The 23,950-nt window shown below is 39.2% G+C and overlaps 2 protein-coding genes and 1 non-coding gene across 4 annotated transcripts; 1 reads left to right on the top strand and 2 right to left on the bottom strand.

The window, feature by feature from the left end:
* The first annotated feature begins 8,787 nt into the window (after positions 1 to 8,787).
* On the top strand, positions 8,788 to 14,919 carry LOC121302468 (TELO2-interacting protein 2-like). Of its 2 annotated transcripts, none has more exons than XM_041232468.1 (7): positions 8,788 to 8,886; positions 10,352 to 11,049; positions 12,019 to 12,111; positions 12,393 to 12,577; positions 12,779 to 12,922; positions 13,224 to 13,386; positions 14,442 to 14,919. In XM_041232468.1, exons 2-7 carry the CDS (start codon positions 10,366 to 10,368, stop codon positions 14,523 to 14,525), a joined length of 1,353 nt encoding a protein of 450 aa, XP_041088402.1. In that variant the 5' UTR covers positions 8,788 to 8,886; positions 10,352 to 10,365; the 3' UTR covers positions 14,526 to 14,919. The 2 variants fall into 2 exon arrangements, with proteins under 2 accessions (XP_041088402.1, XP_041088403.1); XM_041232469.1 differs by lacking the exon at positions 8,788 to 8,886 and adding an exon at positions 9,270 to 9,302.
* A 180-nt stretch (positions 14,920 to 15,099) lies between these two features.
* On the bottom strand, positions 15,100 to 22,274 carry LOC121302469 (protein MAK16 homolog). Its single transcript, XM_041232470.1, has 10 exons — positions 22,016 to 22,274; positions 21,409 to 21,458; positions 20,454 to 20,563; positions 19,503 to 19,567; positions 18,817 to 18,968; positions 18,255 to 18,309; positions 17,938 to 18,012; positions 17,476 to 17,586; positions 16,335 to 16,400; positions 15,100 to 16,020 (listed from the first exon to the last, which is right to left on the bottom strand). The coding sequence occupies exons 1-10, from the start codon at positions 22,028 to 22,030 to the stop codon at positions 15,787 to 15,789; spliced, it is 933 nt and encodes a 310-aa protein (XP_041088404.1). The 5' UTR covers positions 22,031 to 22,274; the 3' UTR covers positions 15,100 to 15,786.
* Positions 22,275 to 22,917: 643 nt separating this feature from the next.
* LOC121302518 lies at positions 22,918 to 23,022 on the bottom strand. The gene has a single exon (XR_005947711.1). It is a non-coding gene; the product is annotated as a small nucleolar RNA U13 (small nucleolar RNA).
* Positions 23,023 to 23,950: the final 928 nt, after the last annotated feature.

The following is a 23,950-nucleotide window of genomic DNA, read 5'->3' as shown; positions in this document are numbered from 1 at the left end:
GCAAGGAGCATGGGAATCCAACTAAACATAGGCTTGGAAAAATCGGACCTGAGGTTGGAGGTCAGGACGGTGGGCGTGGTGAGGTCAGTGGTGGGTTCGGGTTCCGAGGGCAACGGACGTTGGGGAGAGGGGTCTCTTGGGACTCCCCGGAGCTATCGGAGACTGATTATTTCTTGTTGCTGTGTGGTTATTAGTATTCTATTTTAACCCTGTTGAAAAACAATAAAAATTGTTTTTACCTCTCCAAGCATTGTGTGTGTATTGGAACCCTAGGATAAAAAGAACCTGTATCGGGGAAATTATTATCTACTCGGTCATCAAGATCCTTGTCCTTGCCAAACCCAAAGTGGCATAGTCGTTACAAATTCTAAAAGCAGGCTTACTATGGTTACCCCTGGTCACCCCACCCATGATACAAACCCATCTGGCAGTAAGGGCCATTTAAGTTAAGACAGTTCACTTGATGGCCACACAGTAGAAAAAAAAAAAAAACAGACCAGAAACAGGAACCAGGAAATAAACAAAGAGATGGAGTTTTGGGGAACCTGAGCACTTCCTTGCGCTCAGCTTTTAATAAATAAACAGACAGTAACTAAAAAGGTTGTAACAAAAACAGCACACGGCACGTGAGGCCAAAATAAACAGACAAACAAAATGGACTAACACTAAAAAAACAAGGAGAACTGATATTTTTTTATTATTATTATTATTATTATTATTATTATTATTATTATTATTATTATTATTATTATTACCTCCGTCTCCAATCCTGCACTTTGCCACAATATTTGTTACAAATCCATCACAATTGATACTAATGCTGTGGTCTACTTATGGTTGTGCTAGGATTTAGGATGATATCACAATAGAATCTTATTGTTAATTCTCAATATGTTTTGTGGCTGGTGTTTAGTAGCCCAAAGCAAATGGACCGTTGCTAATCTAAAGCAGATGGCTCCAGGCCTTGCTCACATTAGTAGATTTGAGTACTGATCGTAATCTTACCGTATGAAAAACTCCGGATCTGGCCTTTGTTTTATGTTTTCGATGCTCTCCAACTTACATTTCACTAACAATAGCAATAAACACTAAGGGAAACAATACACAAACACTGCTAAATGATTTGAACATATTTTAGATGTTTTTTGTTTTGTTTTGTTTTTTATTCCCAGTGGTCTGTTTTATGCATGTACAGGTATCTATAAGCTGCAATATTAAAATTCACCTGTGTTGAGATTCAGTTTAACCAATAAATCCATTATTATACAATGATTTGGATTATGGGTCAGTTCAGATTATCCAGGTTGATATAGTTCCCTGTCCCTTTAAGATCAGCACTTAGAAAACTCAATATCCGATCCTAGGTGTTGTGATGTCACTTGGAGGATTACTTTTATCTAGTGCAGAGGAGTTATCTGCTTTTATTATAAACTTTAATTTCCTCTCTCCAACGTGGCCTGGCTATTTTGTAAAGCCACAGCTTGTTCCTCATCAGCCATGAGGCAGGAGAGAAAAGGAGACAAGATTTCCATCAGTGCTGGCTGAAGCCGTAATGTTTTCAATTTCCAGTTCCCATAAATAAGAAACACATGTAGCCCTTGTTAGGGTCTGTTGCTATGACATGTGATTCAATTATTATATAAACAGTTTCCATTTTAAGTGGGTTTTGCAGCGTGTTCTGATGGCGTTCTACATCTCTGCAGTTTTCTCGTTTTTTTACAATAGCCCCAAATTTCATAATGAACCTCTTCTTTTATAGCAGTGGTCAGTGGTTCTCAAGCTAGGGTCCCAGAACCCCTAGGGGTCCACCATGGTCGTCCGCAGGAAATTCTGGAACTCTCTTTTGTAAAACAACATATATATTTAATGTACAGAAAACTCTTCCGTCACTGCTGTAGTGAGAGACAGGCCTTGTGATACAGACGATATGCATTAAACATGCTTTCACTGCAGCACAACCTTTCTTTTGTAGTCTGTGATTCACCTTTTCCTCATTTGTCAGTTAGGGATCCCTATTCAAAATTGTTTTTAAAAGGGTCCCCCCACTCCCTGCATCACTTGACGTGAAATTACTCAAATAGCCTCAGGGCTGTCAACTGAACTATTGGTTGTGGCAAAGTGGTTTGCAGTGCCCAGGTGTAGAGGTGATGTGATTACGAAACGGAAGACAGACAACAAAGTTCACTATCCAAACTCGTTTATTTTTATAATCCCAGTCTGGCTACTGCAAAGAATAACCTCAGGCAATACGCAGCAGTGTGTATTACACTGTTCCAAACAAAGGGTTTACAGTCCCAAAATAATAATATAAGTATAACACACACAAAGACACAGACACGATCACGTCCAGAGTGAGTGCTAACGTGCAAGTGGTGAAATACAATTTATTTGTGTACAGTTGTGAAGTGTTGTCCCGATTGATGTTGTCCGGGTTGGTGCTGACCTTAAGCATCAGCTCCCAGTACGTGTTAGCCATCTAATAAACAAACAAGTATATAATTACGATACAAACAATCAAACACTCACGGTACAATTATAGTTCCCCTTTCAGCTGTTCTCTCTTAACCTTAAAAAAGGAACAGATCACCTAGTCACGTCCTCCAATCTGCGGTTGCCACATCGCTTCCCCTCTGGGGTGATGACTTGGTGTACCGTAGCTCCGACCCCTTTCTAGGTGGCCCAATTCCACCTTTCCCTTGGAATGAATTGTCAGACCACCCAGTCTGGGGCCATCTGTTCCCTTTTATTTTCTCCAACAAGGAAATCTGCTTGTCCCAAAGTCAATCCCAATAGTCTCTATGTTAAATAGTAGTTCCTGGCGACAATATCCTTGTTTTTATTTATAAGAAGTCAATATGTCATGGGCAGGGTGTTTCTTATTAAAAGAGACATCATTTCGTACGGTGTGCCTAAAATACACCTGAAGGGAATTGACGTGAGGATTTCTTATTTTGATAGAATAGACCATGGAAACAGTAAATAGGAATTATATCTTAGTAAAACGGCATGTCATTGTAATACTATAACTTAAAGTAGTGTGTCACAGAGTGTATTTTACTATAGACCGGAGTGTAGGTGAGGCTTGCAGGGGTGTCACGTGATTGGAATGCATTAAGATTGAACGTTAAACCAAGCGTTTAAGATTATCCAGTCAAACTCCAAGCAGCTCAAAGGAAGTAAAGGCAGATAAAGAACTCGGGGGGGGGGGGGGGGGGGGGGGGGGGGGGGGGGCAAAGCATGTAAAAAAAAATGCATAGAAGCAATTTTAATTACTTTTGAAACTTATTTTCTCTTTAACCAAAATAGCCTAAATGAGACACATTTACATTGGAAAACAACAACACAAAACTGTTTTCATGAGCACTTTCAAACCACTGGGCTTGCCATTAAATCCACAAGCAGCAACATTACATTCAGCTCATAAGAGTCAGCCACGATTGAACACGATTGAATCATTCTCTATTACACGACAAATCCTTTAATGAAGGGTTGCTCAGCAACCCCTAGGCAGTGGTAATACAAATAATGAGCGCTAGTTTATTCGAAGAGAGGAATAATAGGAAGTAATTAGTTTGACATCAGCAGCCACCACGAAATCCTTCCTGTTTCCCACCACAAATGATCTTTGCATTGTAGAGACTGGAGACTCAGAATCGGGCTTTGTCAGACACTTTGCTCATTTCAGGTCTCAAAGGGGGAGTCTTTATAGATGGGCAGCCTGTTAGCAATCACAAATATCTGAAATGCTTGTCTTTACTCGTCGTAGCTGCCCTCATGCTGTGACTGCAGTGCTGCAGGTATACAGGCCGTTCATTGAGCTCTTATGATGAATGCAGAATGACATTGCAGTGCGATATGTCAATGGCAAGATGTGTTCCAAAAACCTGCATGGACACTTGAACTGTGATTCAATGTAATTCCTTTCTCATGAATTTAGCCTGTGTTAACTTGGTAAGGACATTCTTCAGCAGAAATGTAATAGAGTTATAGAGTTTGGGGGCATGAAGAAGCCTATCAGTGTGTATGTCAGGCCTCCTTTATTCATATAATGTATCTAGAGAATCATTTCTCCACTTGTGACGAAACTTGGTAAGGATGTGGCTTTGCAGTTCATTTGGAGTATCCAATTACAGAGAGGCCCCTGTCAGTCAGTATGTCACCCTTGCATTTGTACTTTGTTCTGATTTTAACAAGAGCCCAGACAAGCTCACTGCTCCACATCAATTACATTTCAACTTAGTTTATTTCTTGTAACCTTATTGGGTGCGTTTTTCTATCTGAAGATGCTCATTTTCAATATATGCTACTTTGGAGTCAAATATAGCCCAATATAGCCCTTCTAATATATTTCTGTACGAACCTGAGGAACTTTCTGTATGGGGTGTAAGGCATGGTTTGAAAACTCTACCTATTTATAAATGTGAACAAAAAGATTGGGAAAGTAAAATGAGTCACCTGTCTTTCTACCTGCTGTTCCGTTTGACGAGCGTTGTTTGGAAATTTGCTTACAAACCATTCACAATAAGCAAGGCTCTTTAAAAGATAACAATGTCTTTTCAGGTCATGCTACTGAAAAAAGCAAGCACTTTGGTTATTGAACTGTCAGCAGCACACACTGTACATATTTGATCTGATAAGGGTCATTATTAAATGACAAAGAGCATATGGTAGCTTTGAAAGCAAACAGCACACCATCTGCTACTGTTGCAATAGGCTGCAAACTGGATTATTACTTTAGGGACAATTGATCTTCTCCTAAACAACATTGCTTTATAGAGACATACAGAGCATATACATAGTTTATAATCTGTATAGATACAGAAGTCGAACAAACACCTATGATATGTAGCACACACTTTTTATTGCTTTGCAATGCAATAAATAGTAAAACTGGTCTAATCCAGCCCTGCTACATTCTGTATAATTTGGCATCATTCCTATTTATATTCATGGTGTGATTACAGTATGATTTGTAAATTTTGTCTGCCTTAAATCAATGTTAATCTGACTCTGAAGTCTGGCACCAAATCATGTGATTTTACAATCAAGTGTGTCTCGAGAGCAGAGGTTCATTTGTGATCTGGGACCTTTTTGTTTATCAAAACACACTTTCCTGTCCCATGTATTGAACGACAAATGTGCTGCAGTGATATGTTTTTAAAATAAGGCAAGAACCCCTCAAGCAGACCTTGAAGCATGTATGAGAGCTACTGTAAACCAAGGTCAGTACATTAGTCTAGAAACAAAAACGCTGTCCCTCTTGCTTTATTATAAGATTCGGTACCTTTTTGTTTACAAATGAACCCCTACAGTATAATACTTGTTTAAAATGATAATTGGACAGGACTTTTACTGTATGTAGTGTAATACATTTTTAAATTGTTCAGTTTGTGTCATTCCTTTATTTTTTTAGTATTAGATTTGACAGTGCCTCAGTAAACCAGCACACTGTAAGATCCAGCACAATGTTCCAGTCCCAAGTGATACTGGATTAGACAGGTTTTACTGTATGACTGACATAGATTTGAATATAGAAAGGCTACATGGACAAGCAAGCAGGTCTGACACATAGGAAGAGCTCGGTGGGCAGGTGTTTATGTATTGTTCACAAGTTACTAAAGCAAATTTTATTATCGCAGCTTATTCAGTATTATATGGCAAGAGAAATGTCTGTGCTGTTCACTTGTTATTGAGATTCCAAATCCTAGTATCCTTAAATCCTTGGCTCTTACTTCTATAAAAAAAAAAAACAGTGGCAGACTAAGCCTATGTTGCATCTATACATAGGGCAGGCTATAACTTAAGAGCATCTCCTGAACTCAGGTGAATACACCTCAACCTTATAAGATGTATGTGTTACAGACATTGTGCACTGAAATATTATTACTGAGTGAGTCAATTACCACAGTTCCCAATCATTGCACAGCTGTTTGTGATACAATCTGATTGGCGCTGTGGTAATAGCCTTGCGTTTGCTGCTGCCACAGTACTGTTATTATAATAGTAGCAGTTGAAAGTGTTTTCAAGGGTATGTGATAAAGACATGTTTGGTTCACAGCTGGTGGCCCTGGGATACTTCATGAGGGTAGGAGTTCACAACCGATAGGCTGGGGCTGTGCAGTTTGTGGTGTTACATGAAAATTATTTTTTTGTCTGTTTGTTTTGTTCAATGCTGGCCTCTGGTGGTAAAATAGAGGAACTTAATAAAGATAACAAAAACGATCAGTCTAATTTGTTGTTAATACAGCTAGAACATGAGTTTATATATTGTAATACCTTGCTTGAAGAGAAAGGAGAGTTCTGTATTTATTGTATCCATGTATGTATTTATAACAATGCTTTACTGAGCATTTGAGAATGTACAACAATGAATGGAATGGAATACAATATTGCTTACAGATACAAGTTCTGTGACAGTATACTTGGGAAAGAAGAAAACTGTAGGTTAAGAACATAAGAACATAAGATAGTTTATAAACGAGAGGAGGCCATTCGGCCCATCTTGCTCGTTTGGTTGTTAGTAGGAGGTTGATCCCAGAATCTCATCAAGCAGCTTCAACAACATTACTGGGGAGTTGGTTCCAGACTCCCAAAATCCTCTGTGTAAAAAAGTGCCTTCTATTTTCTGTTCTGAATGCCCCTTTATCTAACCTCCACTTGTGACCCCTGGTCCTTGTTTCTTTTTTCAGGTTGAAAAAGTCCCTTGGGTCGACATTGTCAATACCTTTTAGAATTGTGAATTCTTGAATCAGATCACCACGTAGTCTTCTTTGTTCAAGACTGAATAGATTCAATTCTTTTAGTCTGTCTGCATATGACATGCCTTTTAAACCTGGAATAATTCTGGTCGCTCTTCTTTGCACTATTTCTAGAGCAGCAATATCCTTTTTGTAGCGAGGTGACCAGACCTGAACACAATATTCTAGATGAGGTCTTACTAATGCATTGTACAGTTTTAACATTACTTCCCTTGATTTAAATCCAACACTTTTCACAATGTATCCAGGCATTTTGTTGGCCTTTTTTCTTATAGCTTCCCCACATTGTTTAGATGAAGACATTTCTGAGTCAACATAAACTCCTAGGTCTTTTTCATAGATTCCTTCTTCAATTTCAGTATCTCCAATATGGTATTTATAGTGGACATTTTATTGCCTGCGTGCAGTACCTTACACTATTAAATGTCATTTGCCAAGTGTCTGCCCAGTTCTGAATGCTGTCTAGATCATTTTGAATGACCTTTGCTGCTTCAACAGTGTTTGTCACACCTTCTAGTTTTGTTTAGCAAGTTTGCTTACTATAATCAGAATCTAAGTCATTAATGTAGATTAGGAAGATCAGAGGACCTAACACTGATCCCCGTGGTACTCCACTGGTTACCACACTCCATTCTGAGGTTTCTCCTCTAATCAGTACTTTCTGTTTTCTACATAACCACTCCCTAATCCATATGCATGCATTTCCTTAAATACCTACTGCGTTCAATTTGAGAATTAATCTTTTAAGCAGGCTTTGTCAAAAGCTTTCTGGAAATGTAAATAAACCACATCATTTGTTTTGCAATTATCCATTATAAATGTTGCATCCTCAAAAAAAAAAAAAGAAAAGAAAAAGTCAAGCAGGTTAGTTAGACACAATCTCCCTTTCCTAAAACCATACTGACTGTCTCCCAGGATACTGTTACCATATAGGTCATTTTCAATTTTGGATCTCACTATAGTTTCCATGAGTTTACATATACTAGAAGTCAGGCTTATTGGTCTATAGAAGGTTAGCACAAGACACGCCATAGCAATGCATTGAAAAAAAAGCACCGAGTTGTTTAATATAAAAAGTTTTCATATTATCTGGTGCATAGTCAGATTTTCACGTTCTGTTTACAGTCGCTAATTGGCACGTGTCACAGTATCTAGTGTCAATTAAACAGCATTGTAATTTGAAAAGATAAATAGCCCTCCCTAGTTTTCGCCGGGCGCGGTGGCGTGCGCCTGTAATCCCAGCTCCAGGGAGGCTGAGGCTGGAGGATTGCTTGAGCTCAGGGGTTCTGCGTTGCAGTGGGCTATGCCGATCGGGTGTCCGCACTAAGCTCGGTATCGATATGGTGTTCTCGGGGGAGCCCGGGACCTTACCAGGTCGCTTAAAGAGGGGTGAACCGGCCCAGGTCGGAAACGGAGCAGGTCAAAGCCCCCGTGCCGCTCAGTAGTGGGATCGCGCCCGTGAATAGGCACTCCAGTGCAGCCTGAGTGATACAGTGGGACCCAGTCTTTTGCTGTAATTATTATTTACATTATACAATATTGTCATTGCATTATTAACCATATATTGTCATTGCATTATTAACCACAACGCTAAAATAAAATGAAGAACCAGAAAGATATTTTCACTGCAAACTTCCTAACAGTGCAGAATACAATGTTAGTGCAGAGTATCCATCAGAGGTCGCTGTTTACACGTTCTGTTATTTTAATCAATCATTTGGGCTCATCGGGTAATATTTTAGAGGTGGCCACAGAACAATCGATGTATAACTCAGTTTAATACCGTACATAAACAGAGACGATGTGTAACATTTCAATGTGCGCTGATTGATCAAGTTACAGAGTTGAAATCGACACCATTTCGGCTTTGCCGAGATTCATGATCATGCACCATACTATGGAGCATTGGAGCCAACATGGCGGAATTAGGATGCAGTTTCATAAAAATGATCTATAAACAGCGAGGTTCTTATGTTTTCTTCGTTGTTTCTAGTGGGGGATCATTAAAAAGTTGCACATCCTGCACATGTCATGTACACCGGTCTAGCTGCACAATAAACATGCTTAAACGTGTGTTATTTAGGTGAAACATACTGACGCCGCTTAACAACTAAGACTTTATTTTGAGGTAAACAATATGCGCTTTCTTATGATTTTACTAATAGAAAATGCGTGCCGGTAATTTATTACGATGGAACCAGCTCGCTGCTCTGACCTGTTGTGTTTTGTAAACAAAACAATACTCGTGCTTTGATGCACAAACGCATGTTGTTTAGTGTCTAACTTAAATAAATACACTACAGTACAAGTTAAAACTGTACAATGCACTAGTAAGACCTCATCTTGAATATTGTGTTCAGTTCTGGTCACCTCGCTATAAAAAAGATATTGCTGCTCTAGAAAGAGTGCAAAGAAGAGCGACCAGAATTATTCCGGGCTTAAAAGGCATGTCATATGCAGACAGGCTAAAAGAATTGAATCTGTTCAGTCTTGAACAAAGAAGACTACGTGGCGACCTAATTCAAGCATTCAAAATTCTAAAAGGTATTGACAGTGTCGACCCAAGGGACTTTTTCAGCCTGAAAAAAGAAACAAGGACCAGGGGTCACAAATGGAGATTAGACAAAGGGGCATTCAGAACAGAAAATAGGAGACACTTTTTTACACAGAGAATTGTGAGGGTCTGGAATCAACTCCCCAGTAATGTTGTTGAAGCTGACACCCTGGGATCCTTCAAGAAGCTGCTTGATGAGATTCTGGGATCAATAAGCTACTAACAACCAAACGAGCAAGATGGGCCGAATGGCCTCCTCTCGTTTGTAAACTTTCTTATGTTCTTATGTTCTTAAGTCGTCTTATTAGACGCTGTGACTTTACTAATACGCAATATGCCCACAGTTCTGCAGTGTTCACTGCATTGAACTACACCCAGAAACATTGCAACACGTGTGCAGAAGTGTTGCAGTATTTAAAGCAATGTTTACAGCTGGTGATAGGCAAGTTGTAATTAAGTTTATAATACATCAATTAATGTTGGTGTTTTATTCTATCTCTGAAATATCTGATTATAGTCCAAATATGCCACGGTGTTCTGTATGTTGCTGATGATTAAGAACATTCTACACTTTATGCTATAGTAGATATTGAAAACCATAACATTGTATATTATTAGTTATTCAGTCCACTACTGCTTGAGAAATATCAGCTGTTAACAACTGTGGCACTGTTTTTATTTATTAATCTGTTTATTTGCATATTTAATTTCTGTTTTGACGTTTTATTTGCCTTTTCGTTTTTAAATGTAATGTTACATTTCTGCATGTACTGACCAAAGGAGGTAAACTTGCTTTCTGTGAAAGCAGACTCTTGAGGTAGGTTTAGCTGGGAAAGTTATGCAATATTTACCATTTGTTAAAGGCTAGTGGGTACAATTCAAAGGCACATCCGTTTCCCAACCTCTTGCATGTACAGAAAGGCAGCACATGACACAGATTAGTTTTTCTTTCAGGTATAAAGACCCAGTCATTCAGCGAGTAAGAGAAACACTGACATGTGGACTGTAACTAATGCAAAACCCTGTCTATGTATTACAGATTACTGCTTAACAATGGATCTGCCTGAAATAGTGAACAGGCTCCAACTCTCAGGTGAGACAGAAGACCCAAGTCCCAGCCTTCTCCCGGGACTCCCTGTGGCCACAGTTTTATCCCAGATTCAGGAGTTACTCCAAGCTGGGAAGACCACCAAAACCAAAGAAGATGTTCTGCAGGAGGCCATGCGCTTATTCGAAACCGCAGATAGCCACTGGCTTTTCTCCAGCTGCTGCCACAGTGAAGGTTCGGACTTGGGTAAAGTGTACGTTGATTTTACTGGAGCGCTTGTCCAGTATGCTGCACTTCCACATTGTGAGACAGACAGCGAGGAGTTGTCTGAGAGCTGGTGTAGTTTAATCCCTGGAAAGGCATGCACTGTGGCTGGAGTGCTTCTCCAGCTGGTAAGGAGGCTTGGAGCCGCTAATGTTGTACTGCCCTGCAGCAACACAGCAGCTCCTGTGAGGTCACTTGTACACAAGCTGCTGCCCCCTGTCTTTGTGTTTTGTGCCGCACACATGCAGGGTCTTCCCTGGACCGATATGCAGTCAGAGCTTGCTTCACGGGAGCTCCTGGCTGCTTCAGTGCAGACTGCAGGCTGTGAGACTCTAACTGAACTGCTGTGTGGAAAGTCGAGCGATGATGATGAAGGCATTTTGGGGGCTGTCTTGGAACTGCTGAAGCCAGAGATGAAGAAGTGGGTAGGACTATTTTTTAAAAGGTTCTTTGTTTTGGAAGTAACTTGTGTTTTATTTTGTTTTCCTGTGATTTGTTTCAAATGGAAAATTGAATGTGAAACCACACAGTTGTACTCAAACCAAAATATATTCAGTCAGTTTCTGGCTCTAATTTACTTTTCCTATTCCAGCAAGAAATCGCTTCTGAAAGTACTTCATGAGTGAGGTGGGGAAACATTTCACTGTTGCACAGGCTTTGGTACAAAATGCTTAATTTATGGGCTTCAGTGCACAGGCAGGGTTCTCCCCTAGCCTATTCCGCAGGGCGGGTCGCCCTGCTGGAACGTACTGGGTGAAAAAAAAAAAATCTCAGAACCACATGACAGCTCTCAGACAACTCCCCGTTGTCTGTCTCACAGCTGTGTTGTTGTGTTACATCTTGACACTACATTTAACCAATCAGAGAGCTGAAGGGGCGGGTTTTCCGTTTTAAGTTTCAAGTTAACGATGAAAAACATGTAGAAAGTGAATTGGAAGAACTGCAAGAGGGGGCTTGAAACTCACACTAGCCCTTTACCCAGACCTTGGTTTCAGAACTTTCTTCCTTAAGGTGTATTATTGAAAGGATGCCAGGATTTTAAACAATTAAGCCATCTACTTATGGGGGGCATTTTCAAGCAAACAAACCTTTAGCTGGTCCGGGCAATTTGGGGTGAATTTTTGCTGTCAGCAGAGTCAAAACTTAAAAACTCAAGAAGCATAAGATCCCTTGTGTTTGAGCAATGCTATGCATTAGTCTTAGATAAATATTTTTATTTTGATTGAAAAACTGCACTTATTTGAGCAATCTTAGCTTTATGTTATGATGTCGGTAACTTAATGTTTTACTGAGTTTAAGCGTTTCAGTTTTAAAGCAGTGGCAAACTAACTTTTTAGCCTTTTCTAATAAGAGTTCTTTAATGAGCACGTGAGTGATTTGCCCCTTTGTTTCAGCCTGCAGCTGCTCTGCGGCAGTTCAACAGAGCCCATGTGCTGTATCACGCACTCTTCAACCACCTCTATACACCGGAGGCACACCTCATACAGGTACAGCAGGCATGTGTGGCTACCATTCGCTGTGCACAATGCAATCCCTTAATTTCAGCATTTTAGTAAGTAATATGACCACAGGCATGACCCCAGTGAGTTTCACTTGCTTTTTCTGTGGCATTGACAAAAAACAGCAATTAGCTAAACTGGTTTTCTCAATAGGGTCCATCCAGGATTCAGAGAAATGATTCTTCTACCCCCTCATTGTTCACAGTGAGGATCACATCCAATTTAATAGACTGTCTTTAATATTCAACTGCCTCTCTGCCCCACCCTAGGCTGTTCTTCCCTGTCTCTTAGACCTGCTCTCGGTGCTGGAGAAGCCCCCCCAGAAAGCAGGGGATCCCAGGAAAGCCACCCGCTATGATGAGGTCCTGAGGCTGGTTCTGACTCACATGGAGATGGAGCACAAGATCCCCCTGCGGAGAGTCTACGCCAGGAACATCCCGCCCTTCATAGAGAGGTGAGCAGCGGAACTAACCCTAACCCAGCCTTCATAGAGAGGTGAAATCTACTGCTGCATGTGTACTTTATATTAAGCTTGCTGCTGTTTGCTCTCTAGGTGTATCAACCCTTAATTAGCAATTCAATAAAACTGTGAAGTATTTCTCCACGCTTTCATTACAATTCTGTATTTAACAATATCATTGTTCTCACTTGCCAGACTGGGAATTGTGATTGTTCGTCATCTGAAACGGATGGAGAGGGTGATTGTGGGATACCTGGAAGTTTACGACGGACCAGAGGAAGTGACAAGACTTTACACGCTGCAGGCTCTAGAAAACACAATACAACATGCCTGGCCTAGGTACAGAACAACTCCGTGTGATTGTAAATACAGCGGAAATATATAATTGCACTGCTTGTGTAATTCTCAGGAAAAACATTGACATTTGAGACTTTTACTAGAAAAAAGATTTTGACAAAAAATTCTGATACAAGTGCACGAAAGAGTGAAGTTTTTAGTGTAAAACCGAACAGGATTGTGGGACACTGGAACTTTAAGAGGCAGCTTTGACAGCTGGTTACTTTTATCTTCCATTGACAAATGGCTAATGTTTTGGTTCCAGATGCTTTATGGTCTTGCCATTGTGATTCTTTCTGTACAGAATGGCTTCCAGGTTGGATGTGCTTGTGAAGTCCCTGTTGAAGCTGTTTTACGACGTGTCCACAGACTGCAGCCCCACCCCGCAGGCAGTGAGAGAGGACCTGCTGCAGCGAGCAGTGTACTGTCTCATTCTGCTGCACTGCTGCTGCGACCACGAGCTGCAGGTATCGGCTACCTTACACACTACACCCAGGATACACGTGCATGCAGCGGACCACGTGATGCGTACCTGCCAGTTTTATGCATTAGAAAATGAGAAATACTCACTAAAGTTCAATTTAATGCATAAAAATACGCATAGCAATTTTGCTGCTCAGCTTGTCTGGAGACTACATCTCCCAGAATGTCTTTAGTTACTAGGAAACTACACCAGACCAACCAACACAACAAACATTATCCAGTCTCTGGCTAGCCCTGTTGTCTTTGCAGCCACAGTAAGAGTAAGAAAAATTCGAAACTACACAGATTGAAGCGTAAACACCCCAGTCCAGCTACAAATCCAACTGGAACGATCGTCCGAGGCAACCGCCATAAAAAGTTGCCTGTAATATTAAACTAACAGTTTTATACCATATTAATTAATTTCCTTATTTATCTGTATGGATTTATATAGAAGTTAATGTAAGTGCTGTTTCTGCACTGATCTTCATATAAAAGATCTGTTTCTGTGCTATTTTCAAAGTCATATTGGCTGTGGTCAATAAATGCCTACCCCATTATCATTAAAGATTGTACAGTGTTTATCGAGATTACTCATGGCTTCAGGATAATGTTGCATTTTACCCCCTGAAAATATATTTTATTCTCTCAAAAATGAGTGGTTAAGTTACTCCCAGAGCCAAAATCTTATCTGGAGAGCTGTGTGCACACCTATAAAAACTGTCATTGGAACGTGCGGTCATATTTAATGCTTATGCATAGTTTGTTGTCTATGCTGACATAGGGACAAGCTTGAGATTGTTTGCACCACTGTTTAAAAATGACATATTTCAGGTTTATAAACCCATGTTGAAAATCCCACATCTGTTAGTATTTTATTAGTTTAACAAAAATCCCCCCCCAAAAAGTTCCTAACTGCAGTCATTGGTGGCTTAAAGCAGCAGCATACACAGGGCTAATCTATGAAGAACATATTAAACAGTAACAGTAAATGAACATTGTGTGTGAACTTGAGTGTGGGGGGCACTGCAGCTTTAATAAGAGATGTTTTTCTCTTCAGGCGGCTCTTGGAGGAGTTCGCCGCACCTGCCCCGTCACAAGAGTGCTGGAGTGCATTGAGAAGGTTCAGCAGGATATTCAATGAGCAGCACGCATAATCGAAGACAAGAAGCAAATGTGGAGTGGTCTAACTAAACTGGAATGTGAATTAATGTCTAACCCAGCAGACAGAATGTCATGTCTGTGAAATGGAAACAACTGAAATTGCAGTGAAGTATCTGCTCGGTGACGTACAATAGCACGTGTGTCTCGATTTTTTTAGTTGTCAGCACGCCATTTCTGTTCTGTGCAAACTGTCTAATAAACAGGGTACACAACCAAGGCTTTACAAATGCAGGGCAGCATCTCAGAACAAATTCCTACGCATAGCTTCATGAAAATCTGAGTGGAGCCATGCAGCAGCATCTTATTTTTCAGATTCCCAATTAAACTCCAGAACTCATACATAAATCTCAACTATGCCTAATTCTGCTTCTAGAGCAGCTAGGATCTGATAGGACTGCGATGTGACTAACATGCAGGCGCTTTACCACTCTCCCCATCGGGGAATGATACAATAAGATGATACAGATTGCAATGTTGGTATTATATGTGCACACAATGACATGAGGGTTCATCAACTGTTTCCAAAAAATCAATAATTCACGTTAACAGAAAAATTCACGTCAGCTCTGTTTCTTTTACTACCCACATGCAAAAATGAACCAGCCCAACTTATTTTAGGGTTACAAAAAGTGAATGGTTTTGGATAAATGAAAAAATAAACACATTTATGACTGTTCACTTTTCACAATGTGGAATCCCCATAATGGGAGGGATGTATGAATATATCAAAATATTTTCAGATGGAGAAGTCTGTTTTATTTAGTCCCCCTTTGCACATGCTGGGGAACTAAAGATAGAAAATCAGTACTGAAATAGATTTCAGTGTGGGCTTGAACACATCTATAGCACCATTTTGCTATTTTTTTTTATTTTTTAAACTGCTATGGTTTTGGAAGAGAACTTGGTCGTTAATAACATCTTAATGAAGCAATCAGCAAAAATAGGTATTGCACAATTGTTATTGCTAAGATATTGCTAAGTTTTTTTTCAAGGCCGACATGTAAATAATACATGCAACTCAACAGCTTCGTCCGCTTTGAAAGTTTTCTTACTGGTACTGTGTCAACAGAACAAAAAAATATAAAGGACTTGAATACCAAATGAAAAAAAAGCAGAGGCTGGCCGCATTATGAAATGAGTATGATGTCATTCTATCATGGAGTCCAACAGCCCAGTGCTACAGTGTGGGTCCAGGAGACAGTGTGACTCTGGATACACAGGACAGGATGGCGCACAGTACATTATGTCGCTTTCTCTTTGGCGGGCGGTTCAGTCTCTTGCTCGTATTCGATCTCCACGTACGCACGCTTCTTCCTGATCCCTCCTTTCAGAGGCGCCTTGCCCTTGGACTTCTTGCCTTTTGCAGACTCGCCCTCCACCTCCACTTCCTCCTCGCTCGCAACCTCCATTTCAGACTCCTCATCACTGGATTTCTCCTCCTCTTCATCACTGCTGCCCTTCAGTTTATTCATTTCCTGAAAGAAACACTGTTTTCAGTTTGGAATTCCTGACCACTGAGAATACACCCTACCCATCACTCAGCCAAACATGTTTCGTGCATCCACAGAGTTTATACATATTTATGTATCTTTTTTTTTTAAAACAAAGAAACAACCTGTAAAGACAGTTTCTTCCAGTTTAATTTTCAATACATAAACCATGCCATAATACTACCAAGAGACACACAGTGTCCAGTCAGTTATTATCTTAAACTTCAACTGCTTTTGATATAAGTGTTTCTCCAGAATCAAACCAGACCCGGTCTTAAGATAATGATTTTTCTTCTTACCTCAAAGTCACTTAGGTCGCTCTCATCTACATCGTCATCTTCCACAAACTCCCTCTGCCCAACATCCTGCAGAGAAGAGGGGAGAGTCAGAACGAGCTGTAAAACCGTGCCTCCCAAGAGCTTCTTCAGGGAGTATGTGCTCAACCAGAAACACACTTATGAAGTATTTAAAGAAATTGATCTTCACATTTCAGTATGCCTAGCCCCCTCCCAAGAAATGCGTTTTCTAAATATTAAAACAATTATTTCTTCATTCACATTTAGAACATTTTATAACAATGCTACACGTCCCGTTTTCAGTCACACGGAAACGTCACCAAATAAATATGGGTTTTAGCTACAGCAACACACATAAGAGCTTTTAAACAGTACAAATAGTACACCAAAACCAACAATATAAAGACTAATGACAAGTTTAAATGTTTACTTGATTGCATTATGTTAAATATCGAAATTATGGGTGCGGACTGGCGATATTGCACGGCAACAATGCCCAGGGGTGCTGTGAGGCTCACGTGTGCCCAGATTAAATCGGTTAACTTCTGTTCACCAATGCATTTGTTCTTCTGTCTTTACAGAAAACAGTTGACTCACAGTTTGTTGTATTTTAGCTGTCACCCACTTACATGCTTGCTCGCTCAGCTGTCTCATTCTCTGACCTACATCACCACATGCAACTGCTGCTGTGTGCATACACAACCAAACAATTCAGATACTTGCAGATTTGTATTTTTCACTGCCTGACATACTGTATTTTTAGAGGAAATAAAGGAAGCGCCTAATAAAGTGTTTTTACATCCATTTCCAGATTTCACTGACTTTATTCACATTTCCGTGACAAGATCACAGCCTTACTCATAAGTCTTTACAAGCTGTTAATATTACTAACATACACTGGCAAAAGAGCACCATTCTAAATTCTCATGGCAATCTATCCCTAGGATTACATTTAAATGATGCTATTCTAAATGCAGTTTTTATAAAAACTGATTATTGTGTGCCATTAAGACAAACGCTACATAAAATGCCAAGCCATCAGTTATCTTTATTGCAGTTGTTGGTTTTGTTATTTGGTTCTTTTAATGAAGTGTCGATTTGATTATTCCCACACTTGATGGCTGTACTGGATTTCCACACTCACCTCATCATCCTCCTCTTCCTCTGCCTCCGATGAATCTGTTTCAACGTCTTCGTCTTGCTGCTCCAAGGCCTTGTCGAACGCGTGGCTCGGGAAATTGTAAATATCTCCATACTGAAACCCACAAAACAAACACACTGTCATGTCCGCTGATCAGCTACAGGCAACATGAACCTCACTGCACTGCAGCATAGCACTTGTGATTAGAACAAATGAATGGACTGGACAGCCATCAGCCAAACTTCAGATACGCAACACTTCACTTGACAGCACGGGAAACTGCCATAACCACGTAGCGGGACGTGAAACCAAAAGAGAAAACATCAAAACGAAACCCAAAAATTAGAAACGGGTTACATCATGATGGACAAATCTGGGAGCAAAACATAACGTGTCAGGTGTTGAATTTCATGGTACTGCAAAACAAGCTTCATTTTGAGTTTGAATGCAAGGTGTTGTCCTTACCGTGCCCTGTTTCAGTCTCTCAAGCAGTTCCTTCTCAATCGCATTGTCCAGCTGAGCTGCAATAAGAGCCTTTTCCTAAAACAGAGAAATACCAACATGTAGGATTGAATACACAATATATCAGCATGTAGTACTGAATACATAACAATATAGCAGCATGTGGTATTGAATACATAACAATATAAATATCTAAAATTGCACCAGTGGTACAGTTATGACATAATACATAATACATTACTTAAGAACATTCCCTTTATTCCAACCTACACCTAAAAAATACAAAAAATCACGATCATAATCATCATCATCATCCATACCTCTCTTCTTTTCTCTCTTCTTTCCACTTTCCTGCTTAGAGGAACAATTTTCCTTCTAGAAAAGGACACAAAGCCAATACATTAGGCTCTACTGTGCACTTTGATTTGTAAACTGAAAAAAAACCTATCTACAGCTATGGCCACAAGTTTTGCATCACCTAGAGTTTTAGGATTGAGACATAGGACTACAAAATGACATCACAAAAGAAGCCATAATAGTAGTACAGTATTTAGTACAGTAGTAGCTAGATTTCAAAATGTCACATTTTTCAATTTGTCAGTTTTTTCGCCAAGTATATGGAAAACTACAAAGCAGCGTGTAATTCAACATGATAACGTAACATTATTCAGCAGGTTATCATTCTACTTGATGAAGCACAATTTGTTAATTCTATAGGGTAATGCAAAACTTTTGGCCATAGCTGTAGATATACTTCAAGTTTCAAACCCTGAAGAAAAGGCATCTAGTCAAAACACCTGTCACTGAAGTTTCTTTTAGTAGTTCTACATTCAGCTCTATTGAGTTTGTAACAGCACGGAAGCCGCTCAGTGTCGTACTCACTGTCGTTTGAGGGTGAGCTTGCGGATTCGGATCAGGTACTGGGTGATCTTGGTGAAGCGCTGTTTACACTTGTGTCGGAGGAAGCGAGGCCAATAGATGAGATTTAGATCTATCTGTTCCAAAGCCTTCTCGTAGTTCTTGCTCAGCTTTACCTGGAAAGGGTAAACAGTATGTGCAGCCACGCTGTGGTTAGACCACTAATCGGGCATTCAAATGGCATTCATCATTTTGTGTGTCTTGATTATTTATTGTAATTCTGGTCACCTAAAATGAAAGCAAAGGCACCGTTTTTACTAAGATGTAAAGTTCCTTTCTCTCACTTCATTTGCAATAATCGCAGAGCTGCAAAGGGATGGGCTTTGAAGAAGGGTGTGAGAACTGAATTTACTTTGCCTAGATCACACAAGAATTACGGGTGGGCTTCATGGAGTCTTGAAAAATGTATCAAGAGCTGACAAACTTAACCCCAGCCACTTAAACACAGAACAAATATTAGGACCAGAGGACCCAGTTCAGAATTAAGTGGCGACAGACTTGCAACAGAGTGGTAAGACACACTTCTTTACAGAGTGGTAAGACACACTTCTTTACAGAGTGGTAAGAGTATAAGGTTTCTATCAAAAACATGAATTGTACTTCTAATTAACACATTATAGTGTCTGTGTAGGAACAGTGTCAAAACTTACCCTTTCCCACATTCTGGCTGGAAAAGCAGCTCTTTCTATGACCTTCATATACAGGAAGCACTGGCCTGGAAATAAAACACGTTTAAAACTGATTAATACAGTGCCATGTGTATACTACACTGCAGCATTTGAATACTGTAATCAACACATAACTGTGAAACTACCAAACTAAGATTGACCCTTCAATGCTTTGCTAGTAGAGTATTCCGAGTTACCTGTGAATTTTGCCTTTTCAACCCCAAGTTTCAAGTCAACTTCATTATAAATTTACAAATAATACCACACCTGACCATTTTAGACTCCCTAAACTGTGATATGTGTGTAACATCTTACAAAAAAGAAAGATTTCATATGAGCAATTGTGAAAGAAGCACACGTTATAGCAAACATATATTTTCTTTTAAAAAGAAGGTACAGCTGGTATAATACTAAGCTCTCAATTCCCATGCCTGACTCTCAGCCAGTCTGTTACACTTGTACACTTCTGTGTGTCTTCAGGTTCTACGCATGTCAATCATAAGGGGAGAAAGCTGGTGGGTTAGTGACAGGAAAGAAGGCAATGAAGGGGTGGAAAACCAGTGCAGGTGAGATTACACAGGTAGTCGTTACACTTCATTGAAGTAATGCATGCAAACTGGGACAGGGTGCAAGTATGACTCCTATTCCAGAGCAGATTCACCTATTCCAGATTTTACTACTGGCTTAATTATCACAGTGTACAGGTAGCAAGCTCAGGTGTGTCTTAATAAAAACTCATAGTAAAATCAGGAATGGCTGAAACTGCTATCCAGTGGGAGTCTTATTTCCATCTCAGTGAGAGTTTTGTATAACCTTGTAACATGCTTCTTTGAAAGCTGCCGGACGGGCAGAGCAGGTAGTATATATACGGAATGATGTGTTTAGCTAGAATCAGTGCACAGTTCATTATATATGAAGTGCAGCTGTGTTTACCTTTCTCCTCTTTGATTGTGGCATACTGGCTGTTAGCCAGCGGACATGACGATCGGTTACACAGGCCTGTGATGTTGTATTCATTCCGACAAAAGTTCTGATTTTTTGTTCTAAAAATGGGGAAAAAAAATAATGAAGAACTTGGATTATCATGTTACCTAAAAATATACAAGTAATACTGTTATTTCTGTATTGCTTTGTATTCTTTATATCATTAATGTTGATTTGATAATTCATTACATTATACTTAAGACTTGTTACCATTTGGCTCCATCGCCACTATGCCCACATAGCACTTACATATTTTTTGTATATTAATATCAGTGTTCATTTTTATTATTTTGGCTTTAGTAGATCTACATAAACTTAAAGTCTAATCAATAGATCTTAATTCAATAATTAGCAATATGATGTATTTAACTGATTGTATTTCTGCCATTGTTATATTTGAATTTGTCTGTAACTTGTCCTCTAATTAAATTTTATAATAGTGTTTAGTACTATATTACCTCTCATGTCTATCAATATATTAACATTAATTGATCTGTGCACGTTTTGTTTTTAATTGAATTAAGATCTAAATACTCAGGTGTTCTTCATTCGCTAGCACATAGGATGGTCATGCCACCTGAAACGTTTGCACGGCGCATTTATTTATTTATTTTTTTAATCGCCACTCTTCAAATAGCCGTGTGCGGATCATATGGGACTTTTAATTAGTTAAAAATCATTCACACCTTGAATACTCCAAACTGACATTAACATCAGAGTCCAATATCTTCTGGAATTTCAAAAATTCTGATTCTTGTAATTTTGAAGAAATACTACCATTGTGCCCCTACAGCTACAAAAACATGTATATGATGTAAACAAACAGGACTGTCAACTCAATCCATTCCTCATGCTGGCTGGTCACTGCAGCTTTACACAAGTCTCATCAGACAGTTACACTTACTTGACTTTGAATGAGCAGAACTGTTTGTTTCCAAGGATATCCCAAATGACCTGAAACAAGAATAGTGACACAGCATTAGATATGTAAACAGCCTGATTGAAAAATACATTACCATATTAATAAAATAAATACAAATCTAATATTTTCACCATTGAATCGTCTGGCACAAAGACCTCGAAGTTATCCAAAAAGCATAATTCCTGTTTGATCTGTGGTAAACAAACACTTTGTTTTCATTTTCTCGTGTGCTTACGTTTGCTACTCATTACATCAGCGCATCTTAAAAATACACAAACCAAATTAAAAAAATGTTATTAAAATAAACACTGATTTTTACCAATACAGACCAAATCTAACATTCACAGATACCAGCCACATTTCTACACAAATCTGTGTATAATATATAAATCGGCACTATCGAGAAGTTAGCAGCATTTGCTTTCCACGTGTATGAATACCCGCGAGTTTTTAAAACATGTGTGAATTGGCAGAGTCGCTAAAAACACAGAATTTATTAATAATTATATTAACTAACAGTGTTGTTCGTAGATACAAACCCGACCAGACCTAACGTGTTAACACGACTTGCGGTCAAATCGCTACTTACATCGTCGTGCTGCATTTTCTTGGTCTACGCGAAAAGATGTATAACTAAGTAGTGGTGAAGTCAGATTAATTTCAATGCCGTGAATTTGATCAGTACGGTATTTGAAAAAGCTTCCTAGCTTTCTTCTCTGAATTCCCACACGTGTACTCAGGAGGCAGCCATGTCGGTTAGGGTCGGTCACTCTCACAAAATCTCGTGAGAGTTCAGCAAAGGCATTCACCTCTCGGGCTACCTGAGACTGAAGAAAAAAACGAGAAGAAAGAAGAGAGCGTCTTCAGGTTGGGATTCAGGTGTGTTAGTAAATAGATTTTAACAGAATGTTGCTTACACAAGCGTTAAAGTAACCAACAGTATTCTGTTTTATTACAGATTACCACCCCCCACCCCGTGCATCAGCGGTTGAATTTTGAATTGGAGTAACCTCTCTGTGCAACAGATGGCATGCGTTTGTAATGCATCAAACCGAATGCCGTTCCAGCTCTTTTGCAGATATTTACTGTATAAATAAACTCGTTTGTAGATGACGCATTGCAATATACAGTCATTTGGTGTGAGTTTGTCAACACAAATGCAATACTAACACATTTGGATGCATTATATTAAAACTACGCGGAGTGTGCATCTCTCGCATCTATAAAGAAATACAGAAATGCATACATAGAACTACACAAGAAAATGAAGAATGGTGCAGGCCTACTGTGAGAAAAAAGCGTGCTTGTCATTAATCAACTTCCAATACAATCAAACTAGGAAAACATCCAATAGGACGTTGAATACTGAGAAACACCAACAAACGGCTAATGTGTGAAGTGATGAGCAACAACTCATTTTTAATAGATGCAATAAAAGCAGAAGGATCATCTGTTTTTCTTGCAACGAATAACGCATCGCCCGCGGTTCAGAATCAGAAGGGTGCTGTGCCAGTCGTAACAAGATTGAAAGGCGGCACACGTCACGCAGGAACCACGTGATTAACCCATTCATCATTTTTTCTGAACCAGAAGGATCGAAAAACCTACGTCACGCCAACCCTGCCCAACTGCGCCTGTCGCTTTTACAGTGGCGGTGGCTATATTGTTATTTATTTTTTTATTTTTTTTTTTTTTAATGTAATAACTTATGAAAGACACATCACGTTAATAAAAACAATAGACCAGTTCTGTGTATGAAATATGCAGCATTTTGATATTATTAACTCGAAAACCTAATAAAGTTAGACCAGGAGAGCGCCTGTGATAATATATTCATACTGGTGGCTTCTGGGAGATTCACACTTGGTATTTCTATTAAAAGGCAATAATACATCAGTAAAAAACGCTTATTTTGTCTGACATAACAAAAAAATGTATATTCGTTTCTTAATAAACCTTCTTGTTTTTATTTTATGGTAAACTAAAAACTGGTCTCACGCGAAAATTTGCAGACCGGGAGAATACAAGTCGCTGTCGCCTTGCTGCGCATGCGCGAATTTTAATAAAAAATGGAACTTAATGATTACAGAACTGTACTGAAACAACTAATATTTTTGCAGAAATACGAACAGTGCTTGCTGTTTAAAAACGTGACACGTGTCATTTTATCCAGCTGTAGTTATCCTGTGCATTTACCAGGTTTTTAGCAAATACATATATATATATATATATATATATATATATATATATATATATATATATATATATATATAAATATATATTAACTGATGTAGACTCCCTTAAATTAAGTTCCAACGGCATATTTTCACTTTGATTTTTCATTTTTCCGATTATGATTCTGTGCATTTAGTACTATGTTTTCATACTCGGTACCATTACACCTGCTTCAACGTGCGGTGTTAAGTTTGCAAAGCATTCTTCCAGGTAAACGTTTGTAAAGGTTGTACTGTCTGATACTATGATTAAGGTTTGGTAAATAATTAGTAATTAACGGGGTTGACTA

Source organism: Polyodon spathula, chromosome 29, assembly GCF_017654505.1.
Source record: "Polyodon spathula isolate WHYD16114869_AA chromosome 29, ASM1765450v1, whole genome shotgun sequence".
In the NCBI taxonomy this organism is placed as follows: domain Eukaryota; kingdom Metazoa; phylum Chordata; class Actinopteri; order Acipenseriformes; family Polyodontidae; genus Polyodon; species Polyodon spathula.
This window is presented reverse-complemented; position numbering and strand designations above follow the sequence as displayed.

Coding starts and splice junctions, on each gene's coding strand:
- LOC121302468 (XM_041232468.1), top strand. CDS start 10,366: ATGGATCTGCCTGAAATAGTGAACAGGCTCCAACTCTCAGGTGAGACA. Junction 11,050..12,018: donor AGCCAGAGATGAAGAAGTGG/GTAGGACTATTT, acceptor CCTTTGTTTCAG/CCTGCAGCTGCTCTGCGGCA. Junction 12,112..12,392: donor CGGAGGCACACCTCATACAG/GTACAGCAGGCA, acceptor GCCCCACCCTAG/GCTGTTCTTCCCTGTCTCTT.
- LOC121302469 (XM_041232470.1), bottom strand. Junction 17,587..17,937: donor AGAGACTGAAACAGGGCACG/GTAAGGACAACA, acceptor TGTGGGTTTCAG/TATGGAGATATTTACAATTT. Junction 16,401..17,475: donor AGGAAGAGGAGGATGATGAG/GTGAGTGTGGAA, acceptor TCTTCTCTGCAG/GATGTTGGGCAGAGGGAGTT.